The 20,157-nt window shown below is 59.3% G+C and overlaps 2 protein-coding genes across 3 annotated transcripts in view; one reads left to right on the forward strand and one right to left on the reverse strand.

The window, feature by feature from the left end:
- The first annotated feature begins 17 nt into the window (after positions 1-17).
- Positions 18-3,285, forward strand: BYSL (bystin like). The gene is made up of 7 exons (XM_084498130.1): positions 18-400; positions 498-663; positions 1,059-1,197; positions 1,402-1,535; positions 1,775-1,935; positions 2,372-2,474; positions 2,690-3,285. Exons 1-7 carry the CDS (start codon positions 127-129, stop codon positions 3,036-3,038), a joined length of 1,326 nt encoding a protein of 441 aa, XP_084354256.1. The 5' UTR covers positions 18-126; the 3' UTR covers positions 3,039-3,285.
- A 1,178-nt stretch (positions 3,286-4,463) lies between these two features.
- Positions 4,464-20,157, reverse strand: part of CCND3 (cyclin D3) — a 40,457-nt gene continuing 24,763 nt past the window's right edge. The window contains exons 1-5 of one of the 2 annotated variants that reach the window (XM_084498131.1): positions 17,934-18,158; positions 16,064-16,279; positions 9,500-9,659; positions 8,879-9,021; positions 4,464-6,462 (exon numbers count right to left, since the gene is read on the reverse strand). In XM_084498131.1, the coding sequence (XP_084354257.1) occupies positions 6,301-6,462; positions 8,879-9,021; positions 9,500-9,659; positions 16,064-16,279; positions 17,934-18,131 (879 nt within the window). In that variant the 5' untranslated portion in view covers positions 18,132-18,158 and the 3' untranslated portion in view covers positions 4,464-6,300. Of the gene's footprint in view, positions 6,463-8,878; positions 9,022-9,499; positions 9,660-16,063; positions 16,280-17,933; positions 18,159-20,157 lie in introns of those variants that run through there. The other variant, XM_084498132.1, reaches the window with a different exon arrangement.

The raw sequence follows: 20,157 nt of genomic DNA on the forward strand, positions 1-20,157 counted from the left end.
CGGAGCCGCTTGGAGAGGGCGGGGGGGGGACCTCGCGTGGGGCCGTCTCGCGTGGAGCACGCGGGGCTGAGGGGTCCGGGACCGATCTCAGCGGCAACACCGAAGCCCCCCGGAGCTTCCCCCACCATGCCCAAAGTGCGGCGGTCCCGGGGTTCGGCGGCCGGAGCCGATCGCGCGGTGCCGCTGCCCGAGCAGCTCCTGCAGGACGCGGCCCCCCGGGTACGGGCACGGCGCGGCCGGGCCGAGGAGGAGGAGGAGGAGGATGAAGGCTGCCGAGGCTACGTGGATGCCCGGCTCTCCCGGCGCATCCTGCAGCAAGCGAGGAGGCAGCAGGAGGAGCTGGAGGCAGAGCACGGCCCCGGAGCGCCCGCAGCCCCCCGGCACAGGAGCAGGGCGCTGGGTGAGACCCCCCCCCACCTCCATGCTCCCCCTCTGTATCCCCCCCGGGATCCGAGCTGGGGGATCTGGGCTCACAGCAAAGGGTTTGGTCCCCGCAGGTCCGGCGCTGAGCGGCTCTGGGTCCGAGGAGGAAGAGGAGGAGGAGGAGGAGGATGAAGAGTGGCCCTCGCTGCAGCAGGCGGCGGCGCGGGGCGGGGAGGTGGTGGTGGACCCCGAGGATGAGAAGGCCATCGAGATGTTCATGAACAAGAACCCGCCGCTGAGGTGGGACGGGGGCCGAGGGGATGGGGATGGAGGAGCCAAAGGGGACGGGGATCAAGGAGCTGGGGATGGAGGGGCCAAGGGAATGGGGATGGAAGAGCTGGGGATGGAGGGGTCAAGGGGACAAGGACTGAGGAGCCAAAGGGGACGGGGATGGAGGGGCCATGGGGATGAGGGTGGAGGAGCTGGGGATGGAGGGGCCAAGGGAATGGGGATGGAGGGGCCAAGGGGACGGGGATCAAGGAGCTGGGGACGGAGGGGCCAAGGGGACAGGGATGGAGGGACCAAGTGGATGGGGATAGCAAGGATGGGGATGGAGGGCTCACGGGGCTCCAGGCAGTGCCCGCTGTTCCCCAGCACCGTGCCCCCTGCCCATTCCCCCCCTGCTCTCGCCCCAGGCGCACGCTGGCCGACATCATCATGGAGAAGATCACGGAGAAGCAGACGGAGGTGGAGACGGCGCTCTCGGAGATATCGGGCTGCCCCATGCCCCAGCTCGACCCCCGCGTCCTGGAGGTCTACAAGGGTGTCAGAGAGGTAAAGGCCAAAGAGCTCTGCCCCGTGGCTGCCACACCAGCAGGCAGCATTGAGCAGGGACCCAGGACAGTCCTTTCCTAGTGGAGACGTGAAGGGAAGGGGTGGTTTTCTTATGCTCATAAGACAAATCCTACCAAGTCCCACGCCGTGCTGTCAGTGCCTGTATGTCGCTGCCACAGCTGCATCCATTTCTTTTTTTTAAAGGTGCTGTCCAAGTACAGGAGTGGGAAACTCCCCAAGGCATTTAAAATCATTCCTGCCTTGTCCAACTGGGAGCAGATCCTCTACATTACAGATCCAGAGACGTGGACAGCGGCTGCCATGTACCAAGCCACCAGGTAAGATCGTCTCTGGGAGCTGCTGACCTTGTTTTTTTGCTTTGTAAGTGGAACAAGACACACAAAATACCAACCTGTGTCCTGCTCTTGCCTCCCTCCTCCTGTGGAGTGGAGGGAGTTGCAGGGGATCCCAGTGCCCCGTCTCAGATGTCCTATAAGAGTTTCCTGCAGTCACCTGCTCCCAGGACCTGGTTCCCGAGCCTCAGCTCACCCCTCGCCTTGTGCTTTGCGTTTCCCAGGATATTTTCATCCAACCTAAAAGAGAGGATGGCCCAGAGGTTCTACAACCTGGTGCTGTTGCCACGGGTCAGGGATGACATTGCCGAGTACAAGCGCCTCAACTTTCACCTCTACATGGCTTTGAAGAAGGCTCTGTTCAAGCCGGGAGCCTGGTTCAAAGGTAGGGACTCCTGCTGGGAAGCTCAGCAGGGCTCTGTGTTGCACACCACTGCCTTTACAGATTGCTCCTGTAGGGGCTCAGTGGGAAGGCAGAGGGTGGAGAAGACATCGGGGAGATGCAGGGAGCCCCTTTGGGGGGCAAGGCAGCTTCCAAACTCCCCCAGGGCGCTGTAGGGTTACACAGATCCTGCCAGATACGTGGGATCTGTGAGGCTGTGAGCTGTCTCAGGCCTGATCTCTGCCTTGTCCAGCAACCTGCGGGTGTTTGGAGCTGGGTGCATGGCAGAGAGATGCCACAGCCCCTGTAACAGCTGGTGGAGGAGCTGTTATTCTGTAGGGTCAGGTGTGCTGTGAGACAGAAGGGGCTGAACCTCGTGTCCAGCAGCTCCCCTTGCTGTGGTTAGGGCCGGCAGTGCCTCACTCTCCCCCCTCCGCAGGCATCCTCATCCCCCTGTGCGAGTCGGGGACCTGCACGCTGCGGGAGGCCATCATCATCGGCAGCATCCTCACCAAGTGCTCCATCCCCGTCCTGCACTCCAGGTAACACAGCGGGGCCGGGCTGGTGGGGTGGGGAACAGTTCCCCTTTGGGGACAGCACCACGGCACTGTGGATCCATCCCTCAGCACCTCAGCCTTGAGGGGCTTTCCTCAGCTTGATCCAGGGTTGAGATTCAAGGGCTGCAGCGCGGGGTCTGTCCCTTTAGTGTCTGGCTCGTGCTGGGCCCGTCCTCACCCCTGTGCTTCTGCCCCCGCAGCGCGGCCATGCTGAAGCTCGCCGAGATGCAGTACAGCGGCGCCAACAGCATCTTCCTCCGGCTGCTGATTGACAAGAAGTACGCGCTGCCCTTCCGCGTGGTGGACGCCCTCGTCTTCCACTTCTTGGCCTTCCGCACCGACCAGCGGGTCCTGCCCGTGCTGTGGCACCAGTGCTTCCTGGCCTTCGCCCAGCGCTACAAGGAGGACCTGGCCTCGGAGCAGAAGGAGGCGTTGCTGGAGCTGCTCAAGTTCCACAGCCACCCGCAGATCTCGCCCGAGATCCGCAGGGAGCTGGTGAACTCCAAGACGCGGGACGTGGAGGGGCAGCCGCCCGCAGCCATGGAGTGAGCTGGGGGAAAAAAAAAAAGCAGGGAACGGCCGCAGCCCGATCTGCTGGGAGCCCTCTGAGATGGAAGCCCCCCAGGAGGCGTGCAGGACCCTCCTTCCCCGGGATCCTGCTGCTCCAAACGCAGCCTGGGTGCTCCCTACGCTGCTCACCGCAGGGCAGGGCAGCCCCGTGCCACCAGCAGCCGGGAGGGCAGTTGGGTTTCTCCTCTCCCTGTAGCAGAAAATAAAGCTGAAGCCAGGTCCTTCAGTCCCAGGGTGGTTCTGCCTCCTCCCAGTCGCACCTCTGCTGGCTCCATCCTCCTGCCCTGTCCTCTCCTGGCCCTGCCTTGTCCCCAGCAGGTGGCAGAGCAAAGCCACCAGCCTCAGGCTCCTCGCAGAGCTGCAGATCTGAGCCTGCACTGCTGGGTAAAGGCTGGGGTGTGAGCGGCTCCCTCCTGCAGCGGGAAGGGTGGGGGTGCAGGGCTGAGCACCCCCAGACTGTTCCCAGAGCCTAAAACTACTTTAAGGAAGAAAAAGAAGAGCTCTTGGTGGTGGTTGAGTTTCCTGAGCTCGGCTGTCACCAGGCAGAGGCAGGGGACAGCACCCAGCTACCCCAGGGACCCTGTGCAGGGCCAGAGCAGCCCAGCAGAGGGGAAAACCTCCAGTAAGAGCCCTACAAGGTGCGTACCTCACACATGTCCAGCCTTATCCCTGAAAGCAGCACCATGTCTGGCACAGCCCGGGGAGAAAAGCCCCTCCTGCTGTGCCCAGCTCAGCCCCCTGCCACCTCGGCTTTGCCCAGAGCTGGCACTGGCCCCGGTGACGCAGCGGTGGCAGCAGCAGAAGCCACGCGAAGAGGAGCAGCACGCAACGCCCGGGCTGGCTGCACACCGCAGCACGTTTTCCTTGGCTTCCTGATTTTTATCTCCTTTAAAGAAGCCAGAAGCTGATGAGGGAGGGCGATACCCAGGCTCACCCCACGCACCCTCCGTGCTCGCTGCAGCGCAGCCCGAGCTGCTGCAGCACCAACCTGCAAGAGGGGAGGCTTCCAAGGTGCCCCCCCAAGGCTGTGAAGTCGCTGCCTCCTCTCCAGCTGCTGCAAAACTGCTCGGTGCACGGGCATCGTGCCCGCAGGAAGGCTGCAGCGCTCTCCCACACCATCTTGGCCACGTTCATCCAGCCCTGAGCTACCCCAGGGTGCTGCTCCCCAGCCCTCGGCTGTGCAAAGCGTGGGGCAGGCACCGTGGCATCCACCTCCCTGCAGGGTTGGCGCTGATGGTGCCCTACCTGCCCCTTTCCCTTTCATCCTGCTCAGGAAACGCAGGGCTGGAGATTTTCAGGGGCAGCCCCTGGGCTGGGGGATCCCCCCCCCCGAGCCCAATTTGGGGCAGAGGCACAGCTCGGCGAGGGGACAGGTGGCAAAGGGAAAACCCTGGACACGGTCACTCTGGTTTAAAATACTTTATTGGAACATCATAGGATCCTCTGATTTTCCCAGCAGCGGGACTCTCGCGTGCGAACACCAAACCAGTTTACTCTTAAATTAAAAACTCATTTATATATAAAAAAAATTTCTTCTCGTACAGACAGGCTCTGCGCGCCCCCTGCCCGCCCTGCTAGCAGGAGTCAGTGGCAGATGGCTCCTCGCGCCGACTCGGGCTGGGGGGGGGGAAGAGCAGCAGCCCCATCTTTTTCCACCTGATAAGACTTTTGTTTCTAGCGGCACCATAAACGGAAGATTTCCACATCCTTCCCCACATCCCCCCCCCAGGAGGACAGCAGCCACAGATCCATGTGGCCGGCGGTCACCGAGCAGCAGCATCCTGCCTCCCATCCCTGCAGAGTCTCTCTGGCTTCTCCTAGTTAATACAATTCTACACTGTAATAGTTCTCTTAGAAAAGCAGCATTATTTTTTTCTTTTTAAAACACTTTTTTTTTTTATATATATATATATAAAAACTAACAGACAGGATCAACAACAACAACGAAACAAAAATGCAATCACTTCTCAAATCAAGTGCGCAGCGAATGTTCCACCCTGTGAGGACACAACGCGGACCCCCGTGAATGTATCTGTTGAAAACGGCCCCCCCTGAACGGCACCCGAGATCCCTGCCTTGGAGGAGTGAAGATGCATTTCAGACTATAGCAGCACATTCATATGGATTTCGTAAAATCTAGTCTGACGTCTGAGCTTCCTAAAAACCACCCAGCTTCCAAAGTGAGAGAGTCTCCCAGTGCTCAGGGAGCGAAGGAAGGGGACGAAGGGATAAAGGCACTTTAAGAAGGAGAGGAGACCAGCACCCAGGCCCCACAGCAAGGGACAGCAGGTCTTATTCCCTCCCCTTTTTTTTTTTTTTTTTGAGCAGTTAACAATAAATTAAGCAGCCTCGGTGGGGCAGCAGAAAGCCAAGGTGATTTGCCAAGGTCTGCGTTTGGGCAGCGCCGTCCCCGCTCCGCACGTCGCGCCCAAACCTCGCCCGAGGGGTCGCTCCCCGGGGACGAGGACTTGTGGTGTCCACGCGGAAAAGCAGCGCTTCCCCCAAAGCAAGCCCCAAACCCGCAAATCCCAAATCTAATGGCAACAAGAATCAAAGCCACACGCACATCTCCAAGCAGAAGCAGCCACGCCAGCCCCCCAGGAGCCACAACTAACCCAGCACGAAGCGATCAGGACCCAGGGATCCACGAGCACCCTTCTCTCCTCCTGGATGCTTGCTCCTCGCGAGCCCAGCGGGCCGGCGGTGCCCCGGCCTGGGGAAGGAGGTGGGGGGCTACCAACATTTTGGTCACGTAGGCCCGGGTACGAGGCTGGCTGTGCACCATCGATGGCCCACGCGGGGGCTGGAAGTCATCAGGGTCAACGTACCCGAGGAGAGAGCAGGCAGCGGCACCCGGGCTGGGAGGAACAGGAGCTAGGGAACGTTTTACAACTTCATTCTGGATCCTGCTCCCCTCCCCGGCTACTCCTGCTACCCCACCACCACGAGGAGGGTCGCTTCGCCCCTGCCTCCCGCAGAAGCCAGCGAGCGGAGTCCAAGCAGCGGTGAGCCCCGCCAGCCCCCGTGGCCATCGTCGGAGCCCCCAAACGCCTTCCTCCTGCCCCCCTCCGGCGCTCGAGGAGGGGAGATGGGCGAGCGCGGAGCCCTCGGCGCGCAGCCAGCAAGCGGAGCAGATCCTTGGCGTGCTCTGGGTGGGGAGGAGGGATGCAGCCACATTTGGGTGTCCGGGGCCAGGTCCTGCTGTCACGGGGCTGGGCGGCTCTTGGGAAGGGGAGGCTGGTCACAGGTTGATGTCCGTGACGTCTGTGGGCGTGCTGGTGGGCTGGCTGGCCGGGTAGGCAGCAGTCTTGGCGGTGCTGTACTCCTGCTGGCTTTGGGAAGCTTGCTTCAGACTCTCGGCTAAGGCTGCCTCGATCTGCTCCTGACAGGCTTTCAGGCAGTCCTGCGGGAGAGGGAATGGGAAGAGAGGCCTCAGTTCTCTGCTGTTCACAGGTGAGAGCCCTTAGGATAGCTCTGAGCAGCTGCTGGACCATCTCCCTGCCCCCTGGAGCATCCAAGCACGCAGCAGCAGTTTTTTTCCTCCAGGTATCTCCAGCTTGGCTACGCTTCATGCCCTGCCCAGGAGAAGCCCCACGCTCTGTTGCCATCTCCCCACTCGACCACGTTCTCACGGAGGAGACCCCGTTACCCACAAGGGCCCCACAGTGCTCCAGCAGCAGAGCTCCAGCACACGATTTTGGCTCTCCCCCTCCATCGGTAACTGGAGGGGCAGAGCCCAACATCACTGGGCTGGCCGGGACCCACCTGATGACCCAATTCCCAGGTCCATACACAGGAAAAGGTACGCACAGAGACCTCAGAGACCCTCCTGGCCCCCCTAGGCCCTGCACGTGGGGTCTCTTGGAGCTCCTGCTGGGAGCCTCCTGACACGGGGTCAGTGGGGAGCAGCCCCATGCAGCCAGACCTGACAGCACCACAAGCCATCAGTGCTATAGGATTGATGCTCCTATGTTATAGGAGTGATGCTGTGGTTACACAGCTTCTCCCAGGGCTCTCCCCACCCTGTTTCTCCCTCGGGAGCCTCCCCAGGGAGCCCGGTGCCGGGGACCCGCCAGCCCCACGAACAGGAAGGCTCAGGGGACGGCGAGCAGCGGCGTATCGCTGCTCACAGCAAGGGCAAACCCCTTTCTTCTCCTCCAGAAGCTGTGACCAGCCGAGGAAACCCCTCTCCCTCGAAACCGGAGCGCTGTGACACCCCGAGGCACCCCCCCAGCTCCCGGGGCACGAGGTGACATTTCGCACCTCCAGGCCGGCGCCGAGCTGCCCGCCGCGGGGCCGCGCAGGCTGGCGGGATATTGTCACACATCGAAATCTCTTACCAGGAATCCACCGCCGGTTCTTAGAAACTGACAGAGGATGTGGCGAGCAAAAAATAGCAACGCCCACCTCCCCTTCCCCACTGCTGCTTCCAGTAAGCGCGGCCTCCGGCCCGCCCGCAGCCCGGCCGGCCCCCATCACGCTGTGTGGGGCAGGGGGGGATCGGGGGTCCCTGAGGGGTTTCACGGGAGCTGCCCCCACTTTATGGGTAGGGATGGAGGCTGAGGAGCATCTCAGGAGCCGCAGCTGGGCTCTCTGTAGGTAATTTTGGCAGATTTTTGTGGCTCAGCTGCGTGCAGCCCGGCTCCTTCACCTGCGAGCGAAGCCCAGGAGGTGGCTGGGCTCAGCCCGACCCCAAAGGGCAGCCGAGTTGTGGGGCTGCTCCAGCTTGGGGGCACATTGAGAAGCCAGCGGGGCCTCATCCTGCTCTGCACGGGCAGCTCCGAGGCACAAGCGAAGCTCCAAAGCTGACAGGGAAACCGAGTCACAGCCCAGGGATGCTGCGAGGCCGGGAGCATCCCCGGGGAGCCCGGAGGTGCTGCAGCCACGTCCCAGGAGCCGGGCAGGGGCTGCTGGAGGGCAGCAGAGCCATCCCCGGCCCTTTCGGCTCCCCTCGCTCCGTGGTGCTCTCTCTGCTTCCCACCTGTTCCCTGCAGCAGCCCTGCCCCGGAGCGGGTTTCAGCTCCTGCCCCATTCACCGCAGCAGCTTGCGAGCAGCTGGCTGCACTGATTGAGCCTTCAAAACAGGCTCCCGCAAACAAAAAAAAATTAAAAAAAAAAATAAAAAATAAACCAAAACAAAACCACACCAAGAAAGCAAGACGTCCTCCTGCCCCGTCCGTTGTGCCCACACAAAGCCCGGCTGCAGCCTCCCGCCCTCTCCCAAGCCGCGGCGCTGCCGTCAGGGGACTGAAACCAACCCGGCCCGGCTGAAGAAAAGGATCAAAAGGGGCCCTGGCAGAATAAAGGCTCCCGATTGCTTTGCTGCAGCAGGAGCAACCTGGACACAGGGAGCCCAATGGGTGCCCCTTCCTCATCCAAATCACAGCAGAGGGGCAGGCGGGTGCCCCCCAGCACCCCCAGCGCAGCATCCCAAAAGGCTCCGTGCCCCCAGCCCCCTTCTCACCCCGAGCTGGGCACCTGCAACCAGACACCGTGGAGGTGAGCAGATGCCGAGCCCGGCTTCTCTCCCCCTGCCCCATCCCACCCCGTCAACCCGATCCTGCCGACACCTGTCCGCACAGGGAACAGACGCTGCCCTTTGTGCCGCTCATCAAAGGCTCCCCAGCTCCGCACAGATGGCGTTGGGGGCCAGGAGCCGACCACAACCGTGGCCCTGACCAAGGGCACGGCGTTCGGAGATGCTCCCCAACCTCTCGGTGCTCTTCGAACCGCGGTCAGCAGCGCTACGGCCAGCTTATTTCCCCCTTCAGGAGGGAGCTGGAGAAATAGGAAGGGTTTCCACCCCGGTGAACACTCACCACCTCCGTGCCGGTGATGCTGGCCAGCAGCTCGGTGACGGCCTCGCCGCTGAAGTCGTTGACAGAGAGCGTCAGCCCGTGCACGGCCGCGCCGATGCTGCCCGTGGCGATCATGGAGGGCGGGTACATGACGAAAGTGTAGTCTGGAGGCAGGACGGGGACAAAAAGGAGCTGTTAGCAAGGCTGTGTGTGAGTTGCAGGTTTCTGGGAGGGTGATTTCCCTGGAAAACCAGCAGGGGCCAGGCAGGGGGGTGTCTCCAGGTGAGAGGGGAGAAATAGGATCAGAGCAATGGCAAACAGGTGGAGCATCGCAGCAGCAGGATTCCTGAAGCTATTTCTTAGTCCTGTCTCACCAAAAGAGGTCCTGAAGATGACACTGATCTAAGGACTTCTAAGGGCTGATGGAGGCTCGTACTGAACCCTGCCTTCACCCCGGGCACGGTGCTAACAGCCCCCAGGACCATTACCCTGCTTCCTCAGGGACAGAAAACACATCACCGAGCAGCAAAGTGCTCCGATCCCAGTGCAGGTGGGCATCCAGCACCCCAGGGCACACAGCCAGACCCCTGGGACCACTGCCCACCCCCCCAGTGAATGACCCCAGCAGGAGCAGGCACCCACCTGTGGCACACAGGGCAATGAAGGTCTGCGCGTGTTTCTTCACCAGCTCCATCTTGTCCTTAGGAAGCGGGAGGTGGTGGAGGATGTGAGCCAGGAAATCGTTTGCTATCACCGAGACCAGGTCCCACTTTAGCTTCTCCAGGACTAGGACCTCCCAGTCCTGCGGAGAGACAGAGAGCACGGCACTCAGCGGGGTGTGGAGAAGCTCCCACTTGAACCACGGGCAGATAAATGGCCAGAGCTCGGGGAAGGGCAGTTAAAAAGCACAACCCATCAGACGGGGAAGGGAAGAGGGAACAGCCCCGCTCCGCCACCATGGCACAATTCCAGCCCTGAGCTGTTGCAGAGCCTGGAGCAAAGATCAGAAGAGGAAGCGCCAAGTCTTGCTTTCTTCTTCCCCAGGTGCAGTCGGATCAGCCTTCTGCTCTGCAGGCACTCCTCCGGGCGCTCCCGTGCTCTGCGAGGCTGCTGCAGCAGCACACGCAATAAAAAGAGCAAGGGGCAGGAGGCACAGTGCTCCCCGCACCCCCTGAGCCTCCCGCAGCTCTGGGTGCCCGTCCCAGCACCAACAAGGATGCATGGAGCAGCCCAGGGTGAGCGCGTGGCAGTCAGCACCCAGAGGGTCACAGAAGCGTGGGACCAAAGCTCTCACCTGGCCAGGTGTAAACCAGGAGAGGCCCACGCCCAGAGCATTTGGGATCCCTACGTTCAGTTCCCTGCTCTGCCATCACTTCTGTTCCAGCCTCAGTGGCTCCGTGAGTCACATCGATGCGGCTTAGCTGGGGCAGGAGCTGACCAAACTCACACAGAGGCCGTGCAAGTCCTGAGCTCGCTACGCTGGGCAGCTCTGAGGTTGTCTGGCCATGACCATGCCCCTGGCAGTAGTCTCAGGAGAAGCAGCAGCATCTCCCCAGATCATTTCCCTTCCCACCCGTGTAGGAATGCCTCTGGCAGCCCGCACCCACCCACCCTGAGCCTCTCCGACAGCCTCAACTCCCCCACGAGACGTGATGGAAGCCTCTGCATCCCATGCACTCGGCCTCCCACTTCTCTCTGCCCTCATCCTCTGGGTCAGCAGCAGACCTGGGTCTGGCAAAAAGGCTCCAGGGATGCCAGAAACGGTGCAGAAGATGCTCCCGTGTCCCTCCTCCCCGATTGCAGTGGGGAAGGACAGCCTTACAAGCCTGCAGGGGAAGGAAACGCCGCAGGAGCCAAGCATGGCTCTGGGTTTGGAAGGCCAGAGCTGAGCTGGGATTGGGATCAGGTGTCTCCATTTCAGGGTGAGTCCCACCCCGCACAGCCTCTATTCTTTCCCAAGCGCTCTAAGATTACGAGGTCAGCGCTGCCCACAGGAGCACCAGAACAGATGGATTTGAAGAAGTGAGATTTTTTTTTTTTTCATAAAGGCCGATCTCCGCTTTCTTTTCTTTTTTTTTAAACCCACTCTTCCCCTTACACAACAATACCAGTTCTGGGTTGCTTAAATGAGCAGCGTTGCTCAACCTGCTCCGAGTCCCAAACGCGCCATTTGCCGCTTCGCAGCCCGTGCTTCTCCAACCAGAAAGCGGTGCCTCGCTGGAACACACTCACTGGTCTCCCATATGGATGGCCAGCCTGCCAGGCTTTCTGCATTTTTAAGCCAAATCCACGGCATAAAAGCAAGAAGCAACCTAGCGAGAAGCTCCAGAGCCTCAGGATCGCAGCACAAGGCTTTTAGGGTGCCTGGTTCAAGGAGAGGATGGAAGTAGAGGGGGAGAGACCAGGCTTAATGGAAGAAGAGAGTGTGGCTGCGATTTAACCCATGGCCAGCACAGCCAGGTGACACCAAAAAAGAGCTGTGAGAGATGGAGCATCGCATTGGCCCTGCTGTCACTCAGCTGGAAGCCACCAAGGGCCAGCAGCCTCGCTAGGAAAGCCAACTGCTTCCCTGAGCATCAGCCCAGCCTCCTGGGGAGCTGGGACACTGGTGGCACCTCCAGGGGATCCTGCCACGAGGGCGAGAGCTGAGCAGCCCCATCCCGACCTCTGCACAAGGGGGGAGCACGGCCCCCGTGCAGACCCAGGGCTGAGGTCACCAAAAGGAGCCGGAGATCGCGGCGCACGGAGCCAGCCCCCAGTGGATGAGGGGAGCCCAGCACCCCCCAGACCCTTGTTCCTTCTCCTCCCAGAGCCGTATGCCAGCTCCTGGCAGGGGCACGTGGCATTCACACTGGTGTGGCAGAAGGCACAGCCCTGCTGGGACACATTTCATCTCCAGGAGCAGATTCAGGGCGCAGATCAGCAGCGAGAGCTCACCTGGGGGGGCACCGCGCTGGCTCCTGCCGCACTGGGGCTGCTCCAGCACACCATCTGCACAAAAGCAGCTCTCTAACAGCTAATAAAAAGGTTTTCCAGCTTCTTGAAAACCTCGTTGGTACAAGGGGCCTGATCCCAAGGCTCAGCTGGCACTCAAGATGCTGGCCGAAGGCGACAGGAGCCGAGGATTGTCACCGGCTCATGGGATTTAGGTAGAGGAAGCCACTCTCCAGCCAAAACCCCCTACTCCTTGCTCCTCTCCTGCTAGCCCCTGGGATTTCCCACTCGGAGCAGCACAGCAGAATCTCTGAATCACTTCATCTGTGGAAGAAGCAAAACAAAAGGCTGCAAGAGATAGGCAAGCAGCTTTGCGACGGCAGCGCCGCTCCGCACAGCAAACATCCTTTTCCTGGCATTTTGTTTTGCCCCTAATTGAATCAGCCTCTGCCTGGCTAATGAAAGAGAGGAAGAAAGTGGAAAAAGTTCCTTTGTTTCTCCGCTCCAACCTCCCCGTGGAAGGGCTGCAGGCTGCCAACGCTGCCCACCGAGCATCCCATCACCGGGACTGCGCCCAGCACCTTCCTGCAAGAGCTCCCCAGGCTCAGCCAGCGCCTGTGGGGCTGGGAAGTGCCACTGCAGGCTTTGCACCCTTTATCTCTCCTGGCTGCATCCCCCAAAAGAAAGAGAGAGAGAAGGAAGGAAAGCAGCCAGCATTGCCCATCACCTCCCCTGCTCTGACAAGATTTCGCAGTCCTGTTGCGGCGACACAGCCTCAAGCCCCTGGCTGCTGCCTCTGCACCCTCACAGAGCGGGATCCGAGACACAAGCAGAGAGTTTTCCTCGTTTGCAGCTGTGCAAACTCTGTCTGGGATGTGCCAGCCATGCCTCCTCTCCCCGTTATGTAGTGAGAGCCACCCCACGGAGCAGGCTCTGCCCTCACCACCACCCACAGGCGCCTGCGAGGAGTCTGCGTAAACGCTGCTGGGCAGGGAGCAGAGCCCAGCTCCTTCTGTGCAGCAGCCCTGCCTGCAGGAGAAAAGAAGCTGATTTTGCCACTCGAGTTGAGAAGCTGCCATTTCTCATTATCACTGCCTCGGGGAGCCACCAGCAGAGCAGGAGCAGGCTGCGCTCTGATGTGCTCGCGGGCTGACTCAAAAGGAGGGTGGAAAGAGCTGTCGCTGTTGGCCACCCACCCTCCCCGACAGCTACAGAAATGAGAAGCCACGAAAGTCCAGCTGCAGATAGGAAACGTGGGGCCAACGTTTGTTTCCATCCCCCGGAGCACACCTCAGGGCTGGATGTTGAAGGTAAAGGTGCCGAATTCAGGTGCAGGAGCTGTCGCATCCACCCCACCCGTGCGACAAGGAGGAGGCAAACCACGAGCCTGCGCCCTGGAAGGTCGATGCTTATCACGAGTGAGCAACCCTTCCTACTCAGCTGTGACCCCTTTCTCCTGTTTTCTCTCCTCATCATCTGCTGTCACTGCTGCTTCCTTCATCGTCTGCCCACTGGCTTGGCCCTGCCTGGGGTCTTTGCTAGGAAACACCTGAAATTGGAAGAATTGACCTCAGATCAAAGGTCTCAGGGTGAAATCAACAGAGCAGGGGCAAACCAGGCAGATGCCCCCAAGCCAAGGATGAAGGTGACCCACAAGTGCTCTCCCTGACCCCCAAGCAGCTGAGTGCTCGCTTGCACAGGCCAGCAAAGTCTTTAAGAAATAAAAAAAAGCCAAGCAAGGTAGGTTAGATAACGCCCTCGACGGAAATCCAACTTCCTCCAAATGGACAAGTCCCTTGTTGCATCATTTCCTTCTCCCTAGAATAACTTCATCAAGATTTTTGCTTCAGATGTGTCCTTGCTAAACCGCTGAGCTGGTGCCAAGCATCCCTGCAAGAGAAGGAAGCAAACCTAGTGGGAAAGGGAGCCAGCTTCCTCCGAGGGCCCTGGGAGGACGGGAGGGAAGCCGAAATGGCACGGCTCCACGAGAGGAGGCCAGGATGCGCCATTGTCCGGACCCTGATGAAGAAGCTCCCCTTCCCCTCCCCACCCTCTTCCACCCCAAGATTGTGAAAGAGAGGCGACATCGCCACGATTAGCACAGAGGAGGAAAAGAGCAGCTCACCCTGGTTTTGTAATCAGGGCATTAACTCTTGGCAGGTCTCGGGGCGACGCCAAACCTCTCACGGAGCCGCAGCCCTTGCCTCAGCTCCGTCTTTACAGAGAGCACAGGGAAACCCGAGCGGGTTCTGCTCCAGGCAAGGAGCATCTAGGCAAAAGCAAGCCTGGTGAAGCCCCTTTTGTCCATCCCAAGTGCATTTTGATGCTGGAGCACCCTGCGGAGAGATCCAGGCTGGGTGTTCAGCTGCGCCGAGCGTCCCAGTGTTTTAGTGGGGGAAAGCAAAAAAAAAGAGCTGCGGTACAGAGCCCTGCACAATCAGAAGGGAGCAGCAGGCAGCAGACGGGGTTTTACTCCTCCATCTCCACCCCAACACCGGCTGGAGGAGGGAAGATGAATATTGTGGCCCTGCTTAGCCACAGCTTCCTGCTGACAAACCTCTGGGGGAAGGAGAAAAGGCTCCAAGGGGGGAGGCAGCGCTGCAGCAGGGCGAAGGAAAACCTGCAGGCTGGTGCTTTCTGCGTGTCAGCACCTCCTCTGCCCACCTGTTCTCTGGAGGGAGCCTGCTACAAATAAAGCTTAAATTTGACTGAAAAAAGCAAACCTTCACCAAGAAGAAATCAAAGAGGAAGGCACATCTGGGATCCGTGGCAGCTGTGCACAAGGTGCCTACCAAGTCCAGCTCCTTGTGGCCCACGATCCGGGCTGCAGAAATGGCTAAAAGCTCTGTGCTGATGTCCCTTAACCTGCAGGGCTGATGGCAGCAGGACTGCCCTCAAGGTCTGCATCGGAGAGGAAGACAGAGGTGAAGCACGCGAGCAAGTCGTTACCCCAGGGCCACGAGGAACCCTTCTGTTCCAGGCTGGGATCAGCTTCACGTGACGAACCCAGTCCTGGGTACACTGATAGGTGAGAAGCTGCTCCCGAGGGTGAAATGTCACTGACAGCTGGACAAAACCTTTGCTCACAGTTTTTGGGGCAGCCCCAGCAGCAAGGTGCTACAGCATGACCACAGCTCAGCACCTAGAGAAGCAACCAGCACCTGCATCTCCTCTGTGTTCCCATCCCTCACCGTTACTCACACGTGCTTTTTCCACGAGGGCTGCGTATGGCAGCAGCCACCCACAAAAACCTACAGGGAGAGGCATGGAGGTGAGGGGATTTTCCCCAACTTTCACCAGCACTTGGAAAAACCACGCTCAGAGCCGAGCTCCCGTTACCAGAATTGCCTTCATCTCACACCTGAAAGTTTCGTGGGCTCGCTCCCCACCCTGGGGACACGCTCAGAGCGTCTCACCCACCCCCAGCCCAGAAAAAAAAAACAAAACAGACATTTAATAAGGCGATGACTAACCCCGAGAAATTCTCATAGGCAAACCGTCTCCAGGGATGTTTGTCACTCGAGCCGAGGTGGCCGTTTCCTCCCGAGAGCTCAGAACCGACAGCACAGGAGGCCCCCGAGAAAAGGGGTTCTCCAGCGTCCTTCCCCTGCTGGCAACGCTGAGCTCAGAGGTTTGGATCTCTGCTTTGAGCAGCTTCTATCAGACAAAGAGCTCTGCCTTCAGAGCCCACGCAGCTGCCACCTAAGCATCTGATGGGACAGGCAGAGCAGCCCTGCTTTAACTTGAAGCACGCTCCCAGCTTTTCCATCAGCCCTTCACCTGGCGGCATCGTCAGCCTGGAAGGCACAACCCAGGTCCACCCGTTTTGCTGGAAGCTCCCCACTTACTGCTTCCCCTCCTCCTGCTCTGCACTGTTCAGATGCCTTTTTTTTCCCCAGAGCTGCCACTCGAAAGCAAAGCAGCCCCAGGAGCAGGCTCAGCGTGGCAGCTCCGTGCTGCCAGCGAGCACTTCAGGCTCAGGGGACGCTCTCTGGAGCGTGGAGGTGACAGCGGAGGTGACAATCCTGCCCTGCACAGCAGGGAGCGAGGCTCTGCCACGATGGGAAGGGCTCCACCAACAGACCCAAATCCACCGTGGCAAGGGAGTGAGGAGGTTGGTTTGGGGAACACGGAGGAAGGTGGAGAAACAGGGGGGAAAAAAAACAAGAGGAGGAGGAGCCCCAGGGGCAGGTACGGTGCCAAGCAGCAGCGTGCGGGAGATAAGGGCTGGGGAGGGGCTGGAGGGCTCTTTGAGATAGGGGGAGTGATTACCAGGAGCTGCTGAGGCGTGATGGAGTTGTCTGTGTAAATGCAGAGCTTCTCCACCGTCAGGGGCATGGTTTCTCGCAGCTTGGAAGCCAGCAGCATGCAGACCGCCCCCAGGAGCTGCAAGTGGTTTTTCCGCACGGGGACCGAGGACAGGTAGCGATCCACGTAGTTCATGGCCAAGGGGAAGACCTCCTCTTCGCATTTCTGCTCCTCGCACACCTGACAAAACCCGATCAAACAAAACAAAACAAAACAAAAAAAAAAAAAAGAAAAAAAAGGAAGTTTTAATCAGCACCGGCCTCTCCAGACCCTGCCTGCACTGCAGCTTCAAAGCTTCTGGTGGTGGTGGTGGTGCTGCACGGTTATCTGCAGGGCTCTGACAGCTCCACGGGGCTAAGGAGTAAGTCAGCTACAGGTGTGAAGCCTACGGCTGCAGCGAGGTTACGCCAGCAACAAATGCTGCACGGCTCCATTCATCTTCCTGCGGAAAGCAGAAGAGCTCGAGCGCAGTTACAAAGAGCCCACAGAGACTTTAACACCCCGATTCTTTTACTTGCAACCCCTCCACCCCCTCCCTGCCTTTTCCACTGCTCTCAGGGATGCCCGCAGCCGGCTGCCCATTTTCTGCTCTGGGAGGACTCGGGACCTCAGGGGAAAGCAGCAATTCCAGCAGCCTCCAGCTGGAGACCAACTGGTGCAGGATCCACAGCCACTCCTGGCAATTCCACCCTCAGCAGCCCAGGGGCAGGGGAAGGCTCGATGGCAGAGCCGTGCTTGGCTCCAGGAGTCTTCCTCCTTCCCCCCCAGCCACAGCCACGAGCTGAACCCCAGAGCTCCGAATTTGAGCCCTCCGCTGCAATCTTGCAGCAACCCCGTGCCAACCCCGAAGTGTCACCCACTTTTTGACCGTCCTCACAGCTCCGCAGCAACAGCCTCCAGAGCTGCATTTATCTAAGGAGCCTCCTCAGACAGAGGCTTGCAGCGACAGAACAATGCGAACAGGAAAAAGAAAAAAAAAGAAAAAAAAAGACTTTTTAAAAGCAAAGCGCTCTCTCATTTCTTTTGACAGAAGCAGGCAGCTTCTTGCAAGGGTGGCTGCAGTGGCGAGCGGGCAGGCTGGATCCCAACATCATTTATGTCTTGCTGTTTCTTTCTCTGCTGAGACCGCTCGCTCTGACCATCCCATAAAGAGGCCCGTGAGGTCTCCCCCCTGAGCTGCATCCCGCAGAGAGCCTCGTTCATTTTAATTTAGGGAAGTAAATGGTTGCAATGTTATGTTCTCCCTTCAACGAGGCATTCTCAGCCCCGTGCGGGGTGTGCGAGCCTCTGGGCTAGCAGGCTGCAGAGGGGGAGGATTTGGGGCCAGGATTTTGGGGAGCAGGGAATGAATGGGGCCCAAGAGCAGCATGGCAGGATACTACCGGGGCAGAATTGGGGGCACACGCTGGGATCTCGGGGGGGCTGCTCCTGCTGCATGGGGCCAGCGCTTCTCCCAGCTCAGCCACCACTCGCCCAGGCTCTGCCCCGCCGCAAACCGCCTTGCCCACCCGCCTCCCCCTTCCTCCCTCCGGGCACAGCCTCCTCCATGCCGGGGACCGCAGCTGCGGCTCGCACGGAGCCCGGAGCCTTCCCCGTGCCCCCGGCAGGCAGCAGGAGGGAGCCGGGCGGGTGCACGGGGGGCGGCCGCTGCCTTCCCCGTTTGCCGCCAGCTGCCTCCCGGGGCGCGCACGCTTTGCATGCACGGAGGGCGGGCGAGAAAAAAAAAGCAATAAAATAAAATAAAATAAAATAAACTTGGGTGTCCGGGCAAGGAGCTGGAGGAGGAGGAGAGGAGGAGGAGGAGGGTGAGGAGCGGGAGGATTTGCGGCCGTACCTCCAGCATCCAAAACGCCAGCATTTTCCGCATGTACGGCTTGATCTCCTGCTGCACGCACTGGAAGTAGGAGACGCGGGGGCTGTAGCGCTCCTCCTGGCTCAGCAGGTTCTGCAGCACCCGCCGGTCCCCCAGCAGCTGCGGGTCCCGCCCGGCTCGGGGGGCTCGGGGCACGGCTTCCACGCACAGCAGCTCCATGGGCGCTGGGCGGGCAGCGCCGGCTCCGCTGCGGCGGCCGCGGGACGCGGGTGGCGCGCCGGGAGGCGGGGCCTCGGCGGGCGAAGAGGCGGGGCCGGAGGGCTCTCGGCCAATCGGAAGCGCCGCTGCCGGCGCGGCGCGCCGAAACCCGCCGGTGGGCACGCCCCCAAAGGGGCGGGGCTTGCGGCGCGCCGGCGGGCTGGCAGCACGTGGGGCGGCCGCGGGAGCCGCTGCCATGTTGGGGGGAGGCCGGCAGCGGGAGCGCCCGGTCCTGGGGGTGGTCGGGGGCTGGGAGCCGTGGGAGGAGGGGGGGGGGGGGTTGTTGGAGGGGTCGGGGTCCCGCGGGGATGCAGGGGGCACGCCGAGCTGCCCCCGCGGCCGGGCAGGCTGCAAAGGAGCAGTCCCGGAGCCCCCCCGGGAATGCTCGTCAAGCCCAGCTCTGCAATTCCTACAGTGCACTTTGAGCATTCAGTCCCAGTCCTTCTTTTTCCCTCCCTTTTCATTATTTCCCTTTTTTTTTTTTTTTCCGTTTCGTTTTTTCCCTCCCTTTTAGTTTATTCCCTCTCTTTTTGTTTATTCCCTCCCTTTTTGTTTTTCCCTCCCTTCTTGTTTATTCCCTCCCTTTTTGTTTTTTCCCTCCATTTTTGTGGCCAGAGCCCTTCAAAGCTACAAATATAATCAGCTGTGTGCATACTCGGGGCCAGCCCGCGCTCAGCACGCTGTCTTCCAAAAGTTATCCCCATATTACCACTGGTGCAGCTCCATGGCAGATAGCAACCCCAGTGTCTGCAGAGATAAGGGCTTGTCAGGCTTTGCTGGTTTTTTGTTCTGTTTTCAGAACAATTCACAATGCTTTGGAAATACTTTTGCAAATTGTACCCCGAGCAGATAGTTCAGGAATTTTCAGGGAAACAAAAGCCTTCCAAGCAAGTTTGCACCGTGCCTCCTGCAGCCTAGGGTTTGCTCTGCAGTGGTACCTCGCTCTGCTTGCAGTTGACCCAGCAGTAATTGCTTTGTGGCATGGGAAGCTGAAGGCAACGGGATACAATTTTGGCCACATCGCTCCCTAATGTTTGTCACTGTCTACAAAAACTGAGATGTCTCGACTTCGCCGCTGCCAATTGGAAGTGCCAGGAAACTGCCTATAAAATGTACAACAGATTCTGTAGCTGGAATACCAAGGGAACGGACTGCCTTTGAGCTTGAAAATTAAAAGCTCCTCACTGAGTTGAGAGAATTCAGCTCAGGAGGTCCATTTCTATGAAACTTTCCCATACTGGCTGTGAGGGGAACATGCCCGAAGGGGATGGCCTGCTCGTATAACCCTTTTCCCGACCGGGATGGTGCTGCAATGTGTCATTGCTGCCACAGTTGCAACCAAATGATTAATTACAATCACAAATGTTGGAGGTGGGAAGCACATTCCTGAGCACCAGTGTATCTCACTCTGCTAGACCACTTTATTCCCTGCCGTTGCTGACTGCCTTTCCTTCTGGAACGAAGCACCTCGGTGGTACACACTCCTGCAACACACCTCAGGGCCGTATAATTCAATTTTACAGGGCAGCACTGCTGGGCTGAAGGCATTCTGGCTGTACCGAGGAATGACAGATGGAAGAGGAGGGAAATAAGCCCAAATTCAACCCACAGCAGGAATCTGTATCTGTGATCCTGGGAAGATAGCTGCTTGTGCTCAGGAGGGAACAGAGCAATGGAATTCATAGAAATCAAGGATTTGGGGCTGTGGTGTCATATAAAGAGAGTTCAGCTGGAACATCTCTGGCCAGTTCAGCTGGAGTTATTCCTTAGCATACACACTTGCATGCATTTTTAGGATAAGGAACAAAGAACTAAAGGGCTTAGCAGCAGAGTGATCTGCCACAATAGCTGCTCCCCCCAGCGAGTCACTTCTGTGTGCTGTTTTGACACATTTAGTACTTTTTTTTTGTACTTTCAGTCATCTAAAAAGAGTCTCTTAATGAAGAACAAACAGACAAAGTTAATAAGTGTAAGTAAAACAAGACTC

Source organism: Aythya ferina, assembly GCF_964211825.1.
Source record: "Aythya ferina genome assembly, chromosome: 25".
In the NCBI taxonomy this organism is placed as follows: domain Eukaryota; kingdom Metazoa; phylum Chordata; class Aves; order Anseriformes; family Anatidae; genus Aythya; species Aythya ferina.

Coding starts and splice junctions, on each gene's coding strand:
- BYSL (XM_084498130.1), top strand. CDS start 127: ATGCCCAAAGTGCGGCGGTCCCGGGGTTCGGCGGCCGGAGCCGATCGC. Junction 1,536..1,774: donor GCCATGTACCAAGCCACCAG/GTAAGATCGTCT, acceptor TGCGTTTCCCAG/GATATTTTCATCCAACCTAA. Junction 1,936..2,371: donor GCCGGGAGCCTGGTTCAAAG/GTAGGGACTCCT, acceptor CCCCCTCCGCAG/GCATCCTCATCCCCCTGTGC.